This window comes from Ictidomys tridecemlineatus, chromosome 2 (genome assembly GCF_052094955.1).
Source record: "Ictidomys tridecemlineatus isolate mIctTri1 chromosome 2, mIctTri1.hap1, whole genome shotgun sequence".
Lineage (NCBI taxonomy): Eukaryota > Metazoa > Chordata > Mammalia > Rodentia > Sciuridae > Ictidomys > Ictidomys tridecemlineatus.
The window spans coordinates 140,836,501-140,855,975 of record NC_135478.1 but is presented as its reverse complement, the minus strand read 5'-3'; the positions used below and the strand labels follow the sequence as shown (position 1 = coordinate 140,855,975).

Below are 19,475 nucleotides of genomic sequence, written 5' to 3'. Positions count from 1 at the left end.
TGGGTTCAACTTCTCAGTGAGCCCATCACACTCACTATAATAAAGCTAGACGGCTGAATTTACCTGGGTGTCCACACTAATAGACTCAAAATGTATGTTATGCTTTACTTCAAAAACAAGCAGCTGGAAATATGATTTCATCCTTTTACTAGTTACAGACTAACTAAAACTGTAAATTTACTTAAAAGCATTTTATTTCATTTTCTAATTTTTAAGATAAAATGATTTTTAAATAGTAAAATTTTAACATTCTAGGTAACCACATGTTAAGAGATCAGAGAGAGATTTCCTTCCTCACTATTTAAATAAAAGCCAGTAGTTATACAGACAGATATTCACTTCAGGAGGTATAGTTTTACATCCCTTTCTGAAATCTGGGAAAACTGAAAAAGCAGCGCACTTGAGAGTTGATCAGAGACAAGAGCTGAGCTACAGTCCCAGCTGCAGCTGGACATCATTTCATTCATGTTCTAATACAGGAAGCCTGAGGTGTGTCATGGGACAAGATCACCCTTGTCAAAGATTTAAAAAAAGAAGAATCAAAAAAAGAATCAACTACAAAACATCACTTATAGAGAAACCAGGGCTATGGCTTCTTTATCATTCAAAATCAATTTTGAATGATAAAGAACATAAATTGTAATTGCTTAAGAGCACCTACAGTGTAGAGTGTGTATGACTAATTGAGGTCAAAATACAATGCTGCTTTTATTTTGCATGTATGATTTCCACGATATAGAGCATAATAAAATTCTTTTGGAGAAAATTTACTCTTTTAACATCTATATTATCTGCAAATAAATAGGTGCATCATTGGAGGGCAGATTTTTGACACCACCATTTGTCAAAAGGAAGCTTTTGCAGTGTCCTGATTCCCAGTGATATCACCGGACTCTGAACCTAATCTGGGGTTCCCAGTGACAAGGTGAAACTGGCCCTCAGAGACCATTTCTCCAATTATCAGGAAAAGATCTGACCAAAGGCATTTAAAAATGAAACCTGACCTACACTTCAACTCTATGGCAATGATCTGCCTGCTCAAAAGCAATGCGTGACCTTTAAATTTTAAATTATAAAACAGTTTGTTGAAAGTGTAATGTATTTAGCTTTTATCTAATAATGTACAGATATGCAATCATTCCCTTGCAAAGAAAGGAGAAAGGAGTAGCAAAAAAAAAAGTTTTGATTTTCATTACTTATAAATAAAACCACCAGCCATAATAAATGAGAAGCTTTCCCCCCCCACACACAAATTCTACTGAAAACTTTGATTTGGATTTGAATAGAAATAAAAATAATGGTCTTATCCAAAATTCAAGATATAAAGTGGTCCTAAATATCAACTTTCAAATCCTCTCCTCTTTTTTCTTATTTACTTCCTTGTTCTTCACTCATGAAAAAATTTTAATATTTATGCTATACACAGTGTATATTTACTCTGTTTATATCTTATACACTTATTTTAGCATGTGTTTACTGTAAGGAAAACAGTGCATAAACAGCATAACACTGAAGAAGCTGTTGATATACAGAGACCTAGAAAGAATTAAGTAAAACTTTAGAAACTGTCATAAAACTAGTAAAAATGCTAACCCCCTCAAACTGATTTATTCATTCCACATGTTTTTAAGTATCTGCTTTAGGAATTTTGATTCATCTTCTGAGATTTATAAACCATTTGCAAAACTGGCCTATCAGTATATAAAATCAAGTCTTGGACTATTAACTGAATTTCACATTTATACAAGGGTTTATACTAAACATGGTGGTTTTAAAGGCAAATGCACAGAAATAAACTAAGGCACAAAAGGGTCTGCTGAGGAAGTTAATTCTGAATTCACATGCTTCCATTGTGGGTTATTCAGCAATGAAATGACATACTAATCATATTAATCTTTATAGTTTACGATGCAATAAAGGATAGTGGGATTCTTGTGGCTGGATTTTAAGTCCATTTATAGTATCAATTAGAAATAAAACATTAGCAAGAGAAGCAATTAATGTTGGAGTGAGCGTTAATTATTATCTTAACCTATTTTAACTTAGTAACATTTTCAAACTCACTTCTCAAACCTTTGACACAGGCAGTGGTCATATCCTTGGCCTTGAAACACACCATAATGCCACCAAAAGGGAAGAATTAAAACCTGGAAGATCAAAACCTCAGGATGGCCCGTGTTGTTTATCAATCTGTGGCCTTGGGCGAGTGACTTAACCACTCTGAAACTCAGTTTTTTTTATCTACAAAATGATGCTCATAGGGCTTCCTTTAGGGATAACTGTCAGAATTAAATAGATTAAGAAAAAAAAATGTGGAAAGGTTTTTCTAAATTTGAAATAATAAATCCAAACTATGAACTTGAGTTAGAGCCTAGTGAAGAGAGAGAGAAAAAAATTACCAAAAACATATTGGTCTACCCTAAAAATTTTAAATGAACTGAATATTAGATGACATTAATGAATAATTCTTATTAATTGATAAAGATATTATGGTCATAAAAATATCCTTATTGTCAGGATACACTTGTAGACGTCTTTAGTAATAAAATGTCATGATGTTGCATATCAGTTTCAAGTAATTCAGGGAAGAGGAAAGTATGTATACAAATAGGAGAGAGAAGGAAGAGATGAAGCAAATTGGGAAAAATGTTAGTTGTTGAATCTAAAAGGAGGGTACATTCACTACATTTTTCCTTGCTTATTTGAAAATTTTCTAAGTAAAAAGTTTAGTGGAAAAATAATTATATGAGATAATATGACATTAAAGCACATAGCTCCTATTGGATACAGCTAACACTAGTATATCTTCTGACCTCCAGTTGAGGATGGTGACCCTCCAGTTACACTCAATAATTTGCAGTGTGAATGGAACCCTTCACACAGCAGATGAGCACTGAGTATTTTTGGAGGAGAAAAAAAAAGAGCATAAAGAGATGAAACCCTATTAAAAAAAAAAAGGATTTCTCAGCATATAAGGGTCAAAAGTAGAGAGAAGATGAGTTCTGAACAGTAGACACCTACACGTTGAAGGTTAAAAACAATTCTCAAATGTAACCACCTGGATTTAAATCTGTGATGGGAGCAGTAAGATCACTCTGGGTGACTTTTTTAACTTCTGCCTCGATTTTAACAACTGTATAATGCAGAATAAAAATTTTGCTTAAAAATTGGTCAAAATTCTCTTTTTTTAAGAGAGAGAGAAGAAAGAGAGAGAATTTTTTAATATTTATTTTTCAGTTTTTAGTGGACACAACATCTTTATTTTTTTTTATTTTTTATGTGGTGATGAGGATCGAACCCAGCGCCCTGAGCCACATCCCCAGCCCTCAAAATTCTCTTTTAATAATTTCTCTTTTGTTGTTCCTATCTCATAATATCACTGTGAAAAGTAAAAAATAAAATACCCTTCAAACAGTGTTTTGTGCATAGTAAGTACTGAAATTATTATTATATATAATATGCTCCTATTTCAGTGTACTATGAGAAGTCCTACCTATATTTATTCATGATTGCTTTGTTAGCTGCTAAACTAAATTTAATGCATTATATATAGAAACTTCCTTTAGTTTTTGATCTGTCTCTATAATTTTCACTAAAAACAATTACTAATTCTTTGCCCTTTTTACAAAGAATTCAGATAAAAGTATTGAAATGTCCAAGTGACAAATTTTTACTTCATTCTGAAACATCAACAGGGCTTCTTAAATTTTTGTAAATCTAATATTTGTATTATCAAGGTTTTAAATTCAGTTAGTATAAAAATGAATTGAATGTTTCCCAAACTTCTTCTGAATCTATGATATCTGCATTCCATGTGCCTTCAAGAAAATTAAAAATGGGATTACTGGTTTTAAAATTCCAGATTTTCAGGGCAACAAGCATTAGGGTTTTTGGCTTTTGTGGACTTCAGGCAGTACACATTGTTTTAGCTTGGGCATTCTCTGAAAGGTTCTCTTCTTGTGTTGTCATTTTGGAGAAAATGTGAAAGGTAAAATACTTTGTTTTGTTTCTGCAATAAGATGACTCACAGGATAACAACTATGCCCTCATTTATCTCATTGAGAAAAGACATCGCTAAATTTAAAATTCAAACAATGACAAATTCTCTTTTGACATGCCTGAGATAGTCCAGCTTGACACCGTCCAAAGGCATGTTTGCTTTCACTGAATCTTCATGGCAGTCCCTTAAGATGGTCTGGTCAGTTCTTAGCCCCAACTTATCGGTAAGGAAAATGGCAGCCACAGTGGTGAAATAAAGCCTACTCAAAGTCATACAGGAATTGTAGGTCCTCAAGCATTACATACCCACTCTGGCAATTTGCCCACATCCCTTTCCTGGGCTTCCATTCCTTCATGAGCAATGGGCTACCTGTGCTCTAGGCTTTATCTTGCTTTTCCTAAGAGCCTATACCATATTCCCTCTGCTTGGTCAACCTATGATGGACTCTGAGCCATCTATCAAGCAGTACCTTATCGTTATTCACTCAGAAACTAAAGCTCAAGAATACCACAAGAGGAGAGCAACTGTCCTGACTACCCACAACTAATCAAATAAAAGCAAGATACGAAACCAGGCTATGAACAACTGAATCGGGAAGTACACTGAGAGCTTGAGCCCCTTTTACTGAAGAATATCCAAAGGAATTCGAATTCTGGTGTTTCTGAACTACAGAAGTCACTTACCTCTTCGCCTCAACTTCCTCACCTGTAGATTGTTACTATCAATGTAAGTCTCTTGAGCTCATGCTGACCACAAAAGAAGAAAATGTATCTAACAGTGCTAGGCCCTTACTGGGACCTTGATAAATATTTACTATGTTGGAATAAACTTTATGGACAAATAAAATGCACAAATTTGAAATGTAATATCAAGAATATAAATTAAATATCTTGATGTTAATTAAATGCATAACTGTTTACATACTGCAGTTCATTATTTAAAGAAACATTTAAAATAATTTTACTAGAATCATTCCAAATTACAATTGAGTCAACCTCACAAGATATCTGAAGTATCAGTAGTTTGGACAGTTGACAAGAAGATGTGTGTTTAATTAATCAGAGAAACTGAACTTTTAAATTTTATGGAACAACAAGGACAGGGTTGTACGTGTTGACAGGAGGTAGAGAAAAAAGAAGCAGATAATCTTCTAGAAAAGATCATATGAAAAGGTAGGGCTAGGGTTATAGCCCAGTGGTAAAGAAGTTGCGTAGCATGTCTGAGGCACTGAGTTCGATTCTCAGCACCACGTATAAATTTTTTTAAAAGTCCATCTATAACTAAAAAAATATTTAAAAAGAAAATTTGAGAAGGCAGATTGGGGCAGAGAGTGGGCAATGAACAACTGACTCGGAATCTGAAGATTCTAGAAAGTAAAATGATGTCATATACAGCCACTCATCACACCCCTAGAGGGCCTAGGGCTGCCATTCAGTAGCTTTATCCTAAGTAAACAACCATTCTGAGGGTTGGCAACTGAAGCATCCTAAGTCCTTACCCTCTGCAGAAGCTAAATTGTGGACTGTGCACTCACCAGCTGATTCTGGTAGGCTGTGACTGCTGTAAAAACTGTCTCGGGAAAGATGAACGTTCTGAATTCTTCAGACTTCAAGTTGAGCAAAGAGGCCGTGTGGTCTTTCTTCTTAATGATGTGTACCCTTGGCTGGTACTTATGCATTGAATTCAAAATGATCTACAACAAAGAGATAGAAAGTACTGAATTTTACATACTTGGCCAGCCAAAGAGTACAGTGAGGCAAAGCAAGAAAAATCAAATCTATAATTTCAAATTCAATTTTAAGATTAGGATCTATCCTTTCCATTCCAGGCAAATCATTTTCACACACTTGTGCAGAGTCATTGTTATGAATCACATTTTACCAAAATAACTGCAAATAACCCAGTTTGCTTCAAAGGTCCTTTCTAAAATGATGAGGGAGAGGGAGTGGGTTGTCTGGAGGATAAGTTCTATTCATTTGGTAAAAATCAAGTCTTTAAATACTTTTATTACTTAGGCCAAAAATAACGTATGTCTGAATTTTCTAAAATAAAAAAAAAATCACATATTCTAGGAGGCCAGGTTATGACTCATAGGGGCGGGAATAAAATAACTTAGAAAGGATGTATGGTATAAGACAGACATATGTTCGAATCCCAGATCTTCCATTTTACAGCTCTTTAATCTTGGGACCAAATGATTTAAAACTCTCCAACCTCTAGTTTTCTCAAATGCAAAAACAAGGCTAACCTCGTAGGGCTCTGATGAGGACCAGACAGCATAACCCTGGTAAAGCACACAGAAATAGGAAATGCTCAGTAAACATGAACTCTACTGTTCATATTTATGACAGCTTCCCCCATTCAAAACTTCCAGTTACAACATGAAACCTGAAGTCCAGCACAGTGCTGCATGCCTCTGATCCCAGCTACTTGGAAGGCAGGAGAACTGTTAGTTCAAGGCTACCCTGGGCAACTTAGCAAGACCCTGTTTCAAAATAAAAATAAAAAGGGCTGGGGATATTAGCTCAGTGGTAGAGTACCCCTGGGTTCAATTCCTTAGTATCTGCCCAGCCAAAAGGTAAAAGAAAGAAAGCTAAATTCAAATCACAGTGGTGGCCATCTTCCATTCTATAGCTGATTAAAGCTGACAAATTCTTAGAAATAATAAAGATACCCTGTTACAAGGCAACTAAGAGACAACATCTTTCATTTATCCTTTAAATAAAATATAAAACATTTTCATTATGAAATGTAAGCAACAAAACACATTTTTAGATATAAAAATTTCTCACCTCTTCCCACTGTCACCCAGATAGCTACCTAAATGTCTAAAACTGGGTCTCTTTCCTGGGCTTAGGGGCTTACATTATTTGCTTTCCTCTAAGCCCCTAGCAGAGAGACTGGCTCTCACACTCACTTGATAAACAGCGTGGCAGGGCCGCAGGCACTCAGTGTTGGTTGCTGCTACTGATACTGCAGCTGATGACTCCCTTGCTCTCCTGCTAACATGGGTGTGGTGAGTGTTTCTGCCAATAGGCTTTAGCAGAATTAAGTGCTAGATATTGTGGGATAAATTTATATACAATCTGCATCTCCAGATTAAATCAACTTCAAATCCAAAAAAAATTTTTAATTGCATATATAGAACATATAGACTTTTTTCTTGTCATTATTTCCTAAACAACATAGTATAACAACTGTACACTGTATTAGGTATTATGAATAAGCTACTGGTTATCTGAAGTATATAGGAAGTTATATGCAAAGACTGCATAAGTTTATATAAAGGTTCTTGAACATCCATGAATTTTGCTTTCCACTGGGGGGGGGAGGGGGGTCTGAGAACCAACCCCCACTGATATGGAGTGAACAACATAATCAATCTCTGTCAGTCTCTTTAACTTTTAAGCCAAAGTAAAGTAACAGGAAGGGAAGAGATTGAATTTTGCATATGTCACCTTTTTATGACTCTAAACTAGAATAGGAATAACTGAAACAAATTAGAACTTCAAATGAATTAAATGAAACTTTAAAAAATAATGTCATCTCTTTGCATAATGCATTTATCCCTGGAAGTTCATGCTACTGATGCTAGTCACAAAACTGGAATACATTTGAAGCAACCAAAGGAAGCATTTGTCTTCAACACTGATATAAGAAAAAATAAAAACTTCAACATTCCTTATATGTTATACTAAGAATAATTTTCAAATCATTTACACACCTGCTCATACATATGCATATTGAAATGACAAAAAAAATACAGTAAGCAAATAACACCCTTTCCCCTACTTCCAATTGCCCCCAAGGCCAATTTCATTTGGGAACATGCACCAAACAGTCTGAGACCCCAGAGTTTCTGACTCTAGTCACCATGCCTCCTGGAGCTAAGAAACATTAAAAGAAATATGGACTCTGCTTCATTGCAAAAATAAATTTCTGGGGATAGGAAATTGCCCTGTTATAAGGCTAAAAATGCATCTGTATTAGGGCTTCAGAACATGTTCAAAAAAGTTAGCCACAACACATTGTCAAAAAAATCTTTGGTTAAAATTTTCAGAACACACTCATTCTGGTGACCAAGGGTTATATAGAATCATGAAATTTTTAAGGCAAAATGGATATGAGCAACAGTTTGTCAAGGTCTGATCTTGACATGAACAAGTTAAAACCCAGAGCTCCTGAAATCCAGTGTAGTGCTAGTCCCACCATGAAGCTGTCATGAACAAGAAAGACATTTAAATTCTGGACAGTTTATCTCAAGATGAACAGTCAGGTCTTTCTGGAATGACCCAAATAATCCTCCTAAAAGCTTCACATAGGGAAAATACCAGACCCATAAAAGAATTTCCTTTCTCCTTGCAAAGATTTCAGTTGGTGCCCAAGAAATTTTAAAAATCATCACTGACCTACAAAAAAAAATCATTCGGATGCTTCATAAATTTTAACCTGAAAAAAATCCATGAATGGACACATCAAAATAATAATAATTATTATTATTATTATTATTAAATAAATAAATAAAATACTGAAAGGAAGTTATGCCAACATCCATAAAGGTCAGTACTTAAAACAACAAAAGCTTACTAACCTACTTTCAATATCTCAATAGCGCCATCAATAGACAGAAGTTAACCTGGTCACCCTGACTGATGTTATAAAGGAGGTCTAGGGGCAAATGAATGGTGGTAACACCAAAAGCCATTTAGTTGGTTCCAGGTTCAATCCAGTCATTTGAAACTGTATCTAGAACTCTCTATTTAATTACCTATTTAAAGACATCTTTGAAAAAGATTTTGAAATACTTCCTCTAATTGGCACAGATTCAATAAAAACTAAAACCTTAAGTTACAAAATCCTTACTTAGTAAAGAGGTAAAAGAAAGAAAAAGATAGTAATTTCTTATTGAAAAGAAGTTTGCAAGTTTGTCTAAAGTTTCTTAATATAAAAACTGAATCCAAATGTATTATGTAAATTGTCATATAGAAGCACTCAATCACATCACAGATAATGCCTTAAAAAGGAATTCTGGCAAATGTGTAAGGGTCTCCATCAATGACTATTTGTTCTATTATCTACTGATAAGAGCTTATGGTTATAATTTCACTTTTTTCCATATTTTAATGAACTCTCTATTGACACAAAATAAACGTTTCATTTTTAATTGCAAGGATTCTCTGTTTTAACATTTACAAAACTCTCCAAAAGGGGATACAAAATAAGTAAACAACATTGCAAACTTATTTAAAAAAAAAAAAAGCCCTTTTATTCTATTGCATCTTACATGAATGTGTTCTATAGAACACACTCAAGGAAAGTCTTAGTCCCGTTTCCTTTATGCTGAATTTTTTGATACACTACTAACAGAAATTAGATGCTTAAGCCAAGACCAGTTTGCAATAGTCTCCTATGTGTAGTCGACTCAGGTGATAAGGCAGTTGCAGAAGTGTTGGGAAACCCATGGCACAGAAGATCCCTGACCCTCTCCCAGGGCAGTGGCACATGACATCTGTGCAATGGCTTCTTGACAAAATCTGTCAAGGTTCCCTGAAGAACACATGAATGTTCTCATAGAATGACTCAGAGATGAAAAGCAGAAAGTGGAGTGGGAAGGGAGAAAAGGACTGAGAGGACGTTTGTATGACTTCTCCATTCATCCAGAGTACCAGCACAGTCCAAGGCACCCTACTTACGTGTCCATGTTGATCCAACTCGTTGTTGGTAAGTTTCACCTTTTCAAAAGACACCATCTGTTTGAGTAACTGCTCGCCAGTAAAGGGAGAGTCTGGGTGCACATAGAGCCTAAAATCATGAGAGAACTTCATTGAGACACTTTTTTAAAAATCTGTCTCTGTGAGTTGTACAATGTTCTGTGCCTACAGGAACACATAAACCTTATATAAGTGGCCCATTTTGTTTGCTCTGTATGCTTCCATTTTATTAATATAAACAATGCTAAAATAATTCAAAAACATATCTTATGTTTCATGCACCAATGATCTAAAAAGGGTAATAATAAGTATTTTGTATGTGCCAAGCAAGCCATTTTTAAAAGATGGGTTTTTTTTTTCTATCTATCTAGTCAGCTACAGAAGAAAAAGACTATTTACATGAGTTCCTATTACAAGTATCATTAAAAATCAAGGTAAACAAAGAATTTAAAAGAGGCAACAATTTTAGAGAATCCATTTATTTAAACTTAATAGTGACTTGGTTTAAAGTCCATGTCCTTTGCAAACATAAAAAAGGGAATTTTCATACAGGAACATAGAGAATTCTATCAGAGCTGAGATTCTGGTGAGCCTTCTGGTACTTTAAACACTGTCACCTACTTTCATCATCATCTGTTTATATGCTCACTAAATAAGAGTTTAAACAAGCTGCATAAGCTTTGAATTATTCAATCAATTCATGTGTAAAATAGCTTAAGCAAATAAATAAAAGTTTTGATGGAAAAAAATCTATCATTTATTGATCCATTCCTATATGCAAGGCAATCTTTTACTCACAACAAAACATAGCCATTTGTTATACCTGCAACCATTACCTCAAGTACAACTCTTTGTAAATCTCTATCGTGATGTTTTCTTGACAAAACCTTTCTGAAATCAGAGGGAAATTAAAGAACTATTGAGGGGGAAGGTGAAATTTTGGTTTTCACAGAAAAAAAAATAATATCTGAGGGATTGAACTCAGAGCCTCTACATGCAAAGAATGAGTTCTACCACTGAGCTACACCCCAACCCTGATAAATTCCTTTATCCATGAAACAGGCTATTCATATGGAGGTTCCATATAGGAGTCTTATAAATATAATTAAACGTTAATATTTTGGTTGGGCAAAGCAAGAGAAAGAAGTCACAAAAACATTTCCTTGTAACGTTCGTATACAGGACAAGAAGGTTATGCCATGGTTTGTCAAGAAGACTAAGAATAGAAGACTATTGAACTCAGGCTGGAACTCACAAAGCCCACTCAGAGCAAAGCAAAGAAAAGGCTAACAGCATTCAAGATGTTTGCCAGATTCATGGAAGAACTTTAAAGCCTTCAGGTGTTTGTTTCACTGTTCTTAGGACGGGTGCTCATGACTGCTTTCATTAAAGTATTCATTTTTTTATAGCACAGAAATAGTAGCTTTTCAAATTCATCCCTCTGTAATTTTATAAGTGCAGTTGTTTTATTGATCAGTATCCTTTCCTACCCTCCCCCCAAAGTACAAAATTACTGAAAATCCAAGAAGTTGATGAAATTTTCTTCTTTAAAGTATCATAGTCACTATACATAATCACATTAAGAGTAAATAGTAACCTATTTACATACTAATCATTTTCTTAAAAAAAGAATGTCCTATATGAAAATGTCTTGCCCATAACTATCAAATAATATTGTCAGGCATTATTTCTTCTGATTAAAAATGACAGACCAACAGACTTTAAAATATAGTGCTTCAAAGACCTAGAACCACAAAAAAATTCTTCTATCAGTACAAAAATTCTCGTTTCCCCAAATTTTCCCCCTTTTCTTTGGGGAGGTAAAGAATACAGCAAACTATTTCTTTTGACAATGATAATAAAGGATAGTTGCTTAAATTATCCAGAATATTTATATCCCATAATCCACTACACAGTTTTATCTAATATCAACATAAATAAACTGAAGTAGAATAAATGAAAACTCTTACAGGAAGCCCCTCCCCTCTCGACCCCCTCCCAAGGAGGACTTAAAATTCCAGCAATAGCTTAAACATGCTTCAGTTAAGATAGTGTATTGGTACGAGCTTTCTTTCTCTAACCAGAACAGATTAGTAACATAAACAAGACATGTCATATTTCCAAAGTCCTGCTGGCCTGCACCATTTCCCCATACCTTCAGATAGGAAGAAAATGCATGTTAAATAAGAGCGATTAACTTCTTAGAAGACTGGGAAAACAAAAAAGAGTGTTTATAAAAAACAGTTAAGAATCGGCTAAAATATCTCTCTCTCTCTCTCTCTCTCTGTCTCTCTCTCTCTCTAATTTAAAATAATATCAAAAAGTTCAGAAGGAAGCTCAAGAATAACAGTAAATTGACTATTAAATAATAGAGAATACTAGTTCCATTAATTTTATATTGTAAACTGTAACATCTTGCTCAACTAAAAATATGAGTTGTAATTTTTAAGACATGTCTTAGTCCTAAGTGTTATTTAATATATTGATTTAGAAAGGTTGGGAAGATGACCTTCCTACTCTAAGAAAACTAAAAGGGTGCTAATAATCCTTTCTCTAGTGGATTTAGCACACAATAAACTCAGTAATGTGACCAACTATTGATTAAGTAGAATATCTGAGCTGAATGTGTAAATTGTGTGTCTTGACAAGAACTCCATACTAGATATATATCAGTCATAACTTCAAAATCTGCACATTTAAGTAAATTCTTATCTGACACCACTTTTCAGTTACCCACCCCCCACACACAAAAAAAAAATAGTCATGAAACAATTTAAAAGTTATGAGGTTAAACACAAAATACAAAGTCAACTAATATTCTGTTTTATATTAAATTATGAGGTTAGATTTTGTAGCTTTAGCTATTACTATTCACAAATACATGCTTCTCCCTCCCACCCAGAATGGTCATTTGAGTGAAATATCAACAATAATAAAAGTGTGTGTGGAATTCTTTTAAACAGTATATTCCTAGAAAAACATTATTAGCAATGACTACCACGTGAATAAATACATATGATCCCTAATACATTAACTGAGTAATGTTTCATGTAAAAGAGTCTTAACTTGTTGAATTACATTGATCCACTAAAACTGTGGAGGGGGGAAAAGGGTTTGATTTTCTTAAAATCTCTGAACCCTTTATCTGTCAAAAACAACCAAATTTTACCAAAATGATGTTTATTATGTGCAAATATAATCAATTACTAAAAAATGTTCACAATAAGCAAACACTCTGCTAAAATACATTGTTCTGAAAAAAAAATTTAGGGCAACCATTTCATTAGTATTTTTACCGAGTTGGGTTTTAAGTATCAATTAGCAATTTTATACACAAACATAAATCAGATGGTTTACATTTCTAATAAATATTCAAATTTAAGGAAAACTTTGAAATACAAGAAAAACAAAATCAGTGTTTTCTCTATGTGTAAACTGTCTTTCTTAGAGACTAATATATTTTCCATTCAACCCTGGAGTTTCCAGGTTTGAAAAGTCTTCATGCCAGAACCCTGCTTTAAAAACAGACCTGCTTAAAATTCACATAAGCCAGAAACATTCTGCCAGAGGGGTTAATAACATTTTGCTCCACAGAAAAATCCAGAAGCACGAACCTGGCTGGGAGTGGCGGGTCAGCCTTGCCGGCCACCAGCCAGGAGGACCGGTGGTAGGCATAGCGATACCTCTTGTTGTCCACAGGGACGATGTCCATCAAGACTATGTACTTGGCCTCAGGATCCACGCCCGAAAAGGACACCCGGATGGTTGGAAACATCCTCCTGACAAAGAGAGACAAAGAACCCGCCCTGTTCACACTTCCTAGTGAAATGACTTGAACTTGAACTGACTCGAATTGGGAGGGGAGGAAAAGGATGGACTTTCATCCAAGTGCATCCCTTCCCAAACCACCTTTTTTTTTTTTTCTTGTAAAGCCACAGTGATGTGAATACAGAGACACAACTTCTCCTAAAACGTGCACGGTTTTAGTTTCACCTTTACGCAAATCCTCATTGCTAAGGTGAAAGTTTTATGGTCCCTACCCCCACACACCTACATCGGAAGGGGTGTGATTAGAGAAAATTCAGCTAGAGAGGACCCAAAGTCACCAGAGCTGATCCAATTTGCACGTGCTACCCAGGAAAAAGATGATAAAAACAAACAAACCCTAACAGCAGGGAATCGAGGAACGGGTTTCCCAAGACACTACAGTATACTGCAGGTATTGCCCAGGGGCACGGACCTAGGAGCTTTTGCCGGGTTCCAGCTGCCCACGCCCTACCCCCCAAGACTTCCTGCCGGCTGGAGTCTGCCCAGCTTCAGAGCCAAAGGGCCCACCGCACCAGGGATCCTTGAGACAGGAAATTTTTTCCTCCAAATTTTATTTTGAAATAAATATTTAAAAAAATAGTAGTTAATGGAAGTTGGCGGCTTTTGCAAGTTGTAGATGCTAATAGGGAAGCTGCTCCCTCCCTTGCAGTGCCCAGCCGCCCATTCCGCATTCGGGCGTGACCCGGAGCTCCAAACCCTCCTGGAGTGAAGGGACAAGAAGACTCCACCCACGGTGTCCTTTGGGGAAGCCCATTGTCAGTCTCTGTAACATCCTCATCAAGGCCCTAGTGGGGCTTCCCATGGCCAGACACTGAGAATGCAAACATCCGCAGCTCTTTCTAAATGCCAGTTGGCTGAAGGAAGCTGCCTTACAGCAAAGCAGCTTCCCTGCTCCAGGACCACCTAGCTCTAAAATCCAATTCCTGGAAGCCCCTGAGCACTTCCTCCGTGGTCTCTACAGTTTCCTCATTCCCACCCGCCAAGGCCCAGCTACCTGCCCGACTTGGTGATAATCATTTCAGTGCCCAGTTCGTGGAATTTGTCCCAGAGCTCCTTGGTTTCCAGGCTGCAGGCAATTTTGGCCATTTCCTCGCTGGGGATGATGGGGGTGGTGGGGATTAGCGGCTCAGTGCACAGAGAGGAGGAGGATGGGCTGCTACTGCCTCCACTGAACTCTCCGTGAGCATCCAGGCTGGTCAGCTCGCCCAGCGGCTGGGAGCAGGATGACTTCTCTACGAATTGCTCTGGAGGCAAAGAGAATAGAGAATGACACTGTTAAACACGGAAATTTTCAGGAAGATGGGCATATCCCAAATACACACCTGGATGTGACTCTGGGAAAGTTAAACTCAGAAACTCCAGGATGCTAGGGAAGATATCCCACTGTACAAAATGTACCTGACATTTCCATAGAGTAACACGCCCATTGCTTGCTTACTAAACCAAATGAGTGAGTTCTAGAACCATTACTTATTACCAATATTATTGAAACCCATTTGGGGGGGAAATGTGAGGAGTGAAGAAAGAGAAAGGTAGTGATCATGCAGGCTAAAATGTAGACTTTGTAGCTTGTGGGATGTGGCACCAGTCTTGTCTCTGACAACCAGGATACTTTTCTTCCTGGAAATCAAGGGAGTGAAGAGATCAATCAGTACCTTTACCAGGTTGAGAGGAATTTTCCCTTCTCCCCTGGAGCCTTCTCTCCATAAAAGGAGGACAGGGAATTGGGAGAAAGGTGAGGATGTGATTAATAATAATAACAACAACTCCATTTCTATGTCTGGCTCTCAGTTTTCTAGACTTTGAGATAACAACATTAGATTATAAAATTTTATAATCTCCCTTCCAGCCAGAGAGCTTATGAACGATGCCAGCGTATAGCTTGTTATAGCATGTAGCAGACTCTTTAGGCCATTTTTGGATTAGACTTGGAAAGTTCCTGGAGAGGTAAAGTATGTGATTTTTTTTTCCCTCAAAAAGATTCGGGAATTGAGAAAAGGCACCTCAAAGCCAGGTTAGCAGGGAATTAAAGTGGGAAGATGGAATTAAAAGTCTGAGGATGAAATACCACTGGATGAACTGAACATTTTCCTGCCAGGCTGATAAGGGCCTGGGACTACATCAGTCACTTTGATGGAATACAGAGGGACTTTTGTAATTGTCCCAATTATCTTCCATCCCTTAAAAAAGAAACTACTTGAATCTACAATGTGAAGCTGACCTCCAAGCAACTCTATTCTAAGTACCCTCAAGGACTGGGAACAAGTTCTAAATGTATGTATGCACAGGTGTACAAGGTAGATGGGCACGTATGACATGTTTATATCATAAAATCCCTTGTTAATTCTCACACTTTTTATGTGGGACAAACAGGATATAGAGATGATTGCATTTTCTTCTCATACAATGATCATCCAACTCATGGGAATGTTTTAAATTAAGAATAATCAAACAACTGTCATGCTGATTGTTTCAAATTCGGAGGAAGGGAACAAGGCCATCCCCAAATTTTATCTTCTCTTGATATTTTGAGAAACACATTCACATGAGGCTTTATAGGATTAAGGAGTAACCTTAATATTATTCTTGTCTTTTGCTTCCCAGTCCTAATGTACTGATTAAATATAAGGCTTAGGAATTTTGTCTCTTTTAGTTGTTGGAAAATAAGAGCTATGTTTACTACTTAAATCCCTATAAAGACATCCTGTGAATGTGTTTCTCAAAATATTAGAAGATAAAATTTGAAGATGGTCTTGTTCTCTTTCTCTGAACTTGAAACAATCAGCTTGACAATTGATTTGATTATTCTTAATTTAAAAGCTCTACTGGTTCTTTTAAATAGACTTAATATGTTTAAAGGGTGAACACAGGATACATTGTGCCCCCGTCACACACACATACACAGCGCTTCCATAAAGGTACCACGCTGTCTCATAACAGAACCTTTGGGCGTTCTCTTGTAGGAGTCCTTGGCTTACAGTCATTAACTATGTTCTGTTGAACTGGCCAATGCAAGAGAAAACATCTACCACTTACTGCTGAGCTCTTCTCAAAAGCTAAGAGAATGTTCATTATCTATCTATCTGTCAATGAATCGTTTATTTTATTTATTTATATTCGGTGTTGAGAATCAAACTCAGGGCCTCACACATTCCAGGCAAGCACTCTACCACTGAGCCAGAACTCCAGTCTGAGAATGCTCATTTTGAGGGTGTCTGGGAGGGGTCTGTTGAAGGGGTTCATGAGGGCTGGGAATGGTTTTATAGTTCGGAATTTAGGAATTCAGTGAGAAGGTGGTTTTTCTCAGAACAATAAAGAAGTAACATAGAAATGACAGTGCAACTGGAGCCGGCATGTCCCCCAGTTCACTGTCCGCACATCTGTTAAGAATTTTAACCTGAAATTCTCTTCTCCTGCTAGGTACCAAAATGAGATGGGGATTTCATAAAGAATTAAGCCCCCTCCCCAATTAGAGGTGAATAATAGTGAGAAGTCCCACAAATATGATTTTGAAATTGGTCCTTAAGGTTTCTTCTAAATAACTGAGGTTTCACTGGTTGCTCCCATTTCTTCAACAGGTTTTTATTCAGATGGAAGTAGGTGGAAAGAACCAGAAAAGGAGAGTGAAGACCTCAGAGGAGAGACTTTTTGAAATGGTCTTTCCTTAAGACCTTCTGTTTCATTTTCCTTGGTTCCTATAGCTAAGGATTTTAGTTCTCTGGCCTCTCTGCCCAAGTCCCTTGATTTTCATTTCTAATTCTTCCCTTTCACATTAAGATTACTTTGAATATGGTATGATATTAAGATTGTTTTTGAAGATTTGAGGAGGATAGGGAGGATAAAGGAAATATTGGGGCTAGTTAAAATAGGAAAAAAATTACCTTAAGTTTGCTATTTGATTACTTTCACTATATTAGGTATATGAAGTGATCAGGATATGTGATCATTATTTACTGAGAACACCAGAGTGGATGATGATAACACTTCTTTCCCCCTCCATTGTAAAGGGATTTTAAAACACTTATCTTGGGTAGTTTCTTTCCCACACAACCCACTTGTGTTAAGGAGAACATAAACCCTACTCTCGCTTTACTCTGTGCCTAGTGACTACTATAAATGGCAAAGGTTGTTAAATAAACAGTATAACTAAAAGTTGAGGAATCTGGGAAATGGTTACTGGTTAATGTTTTTGCCAACCTCAAGTGAAAATGACAGTTACAAAATGAGTTTTACTGATTAAATCTGGTACTTCTATAAAGAAAATGGTTCATGCGGGGAGAAGCGGCTTAATCTACAGCACTTCACAGTGGTGTTAAGGAGCCGGCTCCGTTCGGTCTACTCACATCAGAGCAGACACAAACCAAAATGGTTTCTTGTGAAACAGCTTGGCTTCCCCTTGGTTTCTAATGCACAAGTAGGTATTACACGCATCCTAAGTCCTGTGGTCTTAAACGGGGGCTTTATTATTATTCGTCCTTGAATATTTTTATCTCAACAAACCTAACACTCATACGCCATACATCCAATTTGACATCGGGATTCTAGATAAATAAGGAGAGCGACTACTACCCCAATCTGGAGATGCCATACCCCTGGTGTTCAGCATAGTGTGAAACCTCCAAAGAAAATTTGAGCGAAGAAAGAAAAAAAAAATGTCCCTCTTGAGATGTAGGCACAGGGCCGGGGGTGGGGGCGGTCAGAAGCGCCACGAGAAAGGAAAAACGGCCACACTTGCCAGCCAGACTCGCGAGCCGCGCAAAATGTCCAGGGAACTGATGGATGCGCAGGACTTGCCTCCCCTGTCTGCACGGACAGCCAGGCAATCCAACTTACCCAGGGGTTTGATGGTGTTCTCTGCAGCCTCCTTCTCCTTGGAGCCACCACTCGACATGAGCGCGGCGATAGAGAAAGCGTTGGCCCGGGAGGACAGCTGGGGCTTGGGCGACGCCGTGAACTCCATGGTCCCCGGCGCGCGGTCCTGGCCAGGGACAGGGCCTACCGAACTGCCGTCCAGTTTCCCCAAAGAAGACAAAGACACGAAACAGCTCAAAGTTTCCGTGTGCAGTCACAGCGGAGCCTGGGACTTCAGAAGAAACAGCTCTAAACTCCCCAGAGTGCCACGCTGGCCTTTCCTCTCTCCCACCGCAAAGCCCTAGAGCCTCAGAGACTTCGAACCAGCGGAAGAGGAAGGGAATCAGTCGCAGACTTAAGAAGGTGCGCAAACTGCCTGGAGCGCTGCAGGCGCACAGACTGCCCGAAGCCGGAAACGAACACCAGCTGAGGAAAAGCCCAGGGGTCAGCGACACTCCCTCTGCTTCTTTCTTCCTGCCCCTGCTGGGTACAGCCAGAGGGTCCTAGACTGTCGGGAGGTGGCGACCCGCCGTATGGCGCTGCGAGGCGCCAGCACCTGGGAGCCGGAGCTCAGGCATGCAGAGCCCAGCGAGGCGCGACGGACACTGCGCCTGGGCACTCGCTGCCCTGCGCCTTAATTTGCTGGCTGTGGCTATCCCGTAGGCCCGCAGCCAGTCAGCGCTGTTTCACGTCACCGTTTCCTGATTCTGCTGCCGGGGGGGCGTGGCCGCAGGCCGGGCGGGGTGGGCACGCCTGGGGCGCGGCGCCCTTTTGGCTGTGCGCTCTCGCGGGCCCACAATCCAGCACTGGTTCACTACAAGAGGTACTGCCATCAGGGTGACACAGCTGCAGCAGACACTCACTTCCAACCCCCCAGTTCTGAGGCGGGAGGACGGTGCGTGCTGCCTGAAGAGGGCATTTTTATCAAGGCCTAGGACCTGGGATGAGGGTGTGGAAACCTCAGAGAATTCTCGCCTCTTCCATTCTTTTTCTTTACCTGCTCTCAAAGTTCCAAAAGAAAGTTGGGCAGCGCTAAGTACAATGGAAACCGGCGCCGCTGAACTGGCGCCAATCAGCCAGGTCCC

At 38.1% G+C, this 19,475-nt stretch overlaps 1 protein-coding gene across 1 annotated transcript in view; it reads right to left on the bottom strand.

Moving 5' to 3' along the window:
• Window positions 1-19,045, bottom strand: part of Tbx20 (T-box transcription factor 20) — a 51,596-nt gene extending 32,551 nt beyond the window's left edge. Inside the window, exons 1-5 of the mRNA XM_005319191.5 lie at window positions 18,373-19,045; window positions 14,534-14,783; window positions 13,326-13,490; window positions 9,694-9,802; window positions 5,535-5,693 (exon numbers count right to left, since the gene is read on the bottom strand). Coding sequence (XP_005319248.1) covers window positions 5,535-5,693; window positions 9,694-9,802; window positions 13,326-13,490; window positions 14,534-14,783; window positions 18,373-18,499 — 810 coding nt within the window. The 5' untranslated portion in view covers window positions 18,500-19,045. The remainder of the gene's footprint in view (window positions 1-5,534; window positions 5,694-9,693; window positions 9,803-13,325; window positions 13,491-14,533; window positions 14,784-18,372) is intronic.
• Between the last annotated feature and the right edge of the window lie 430 nt (window positions 19,046-19,475).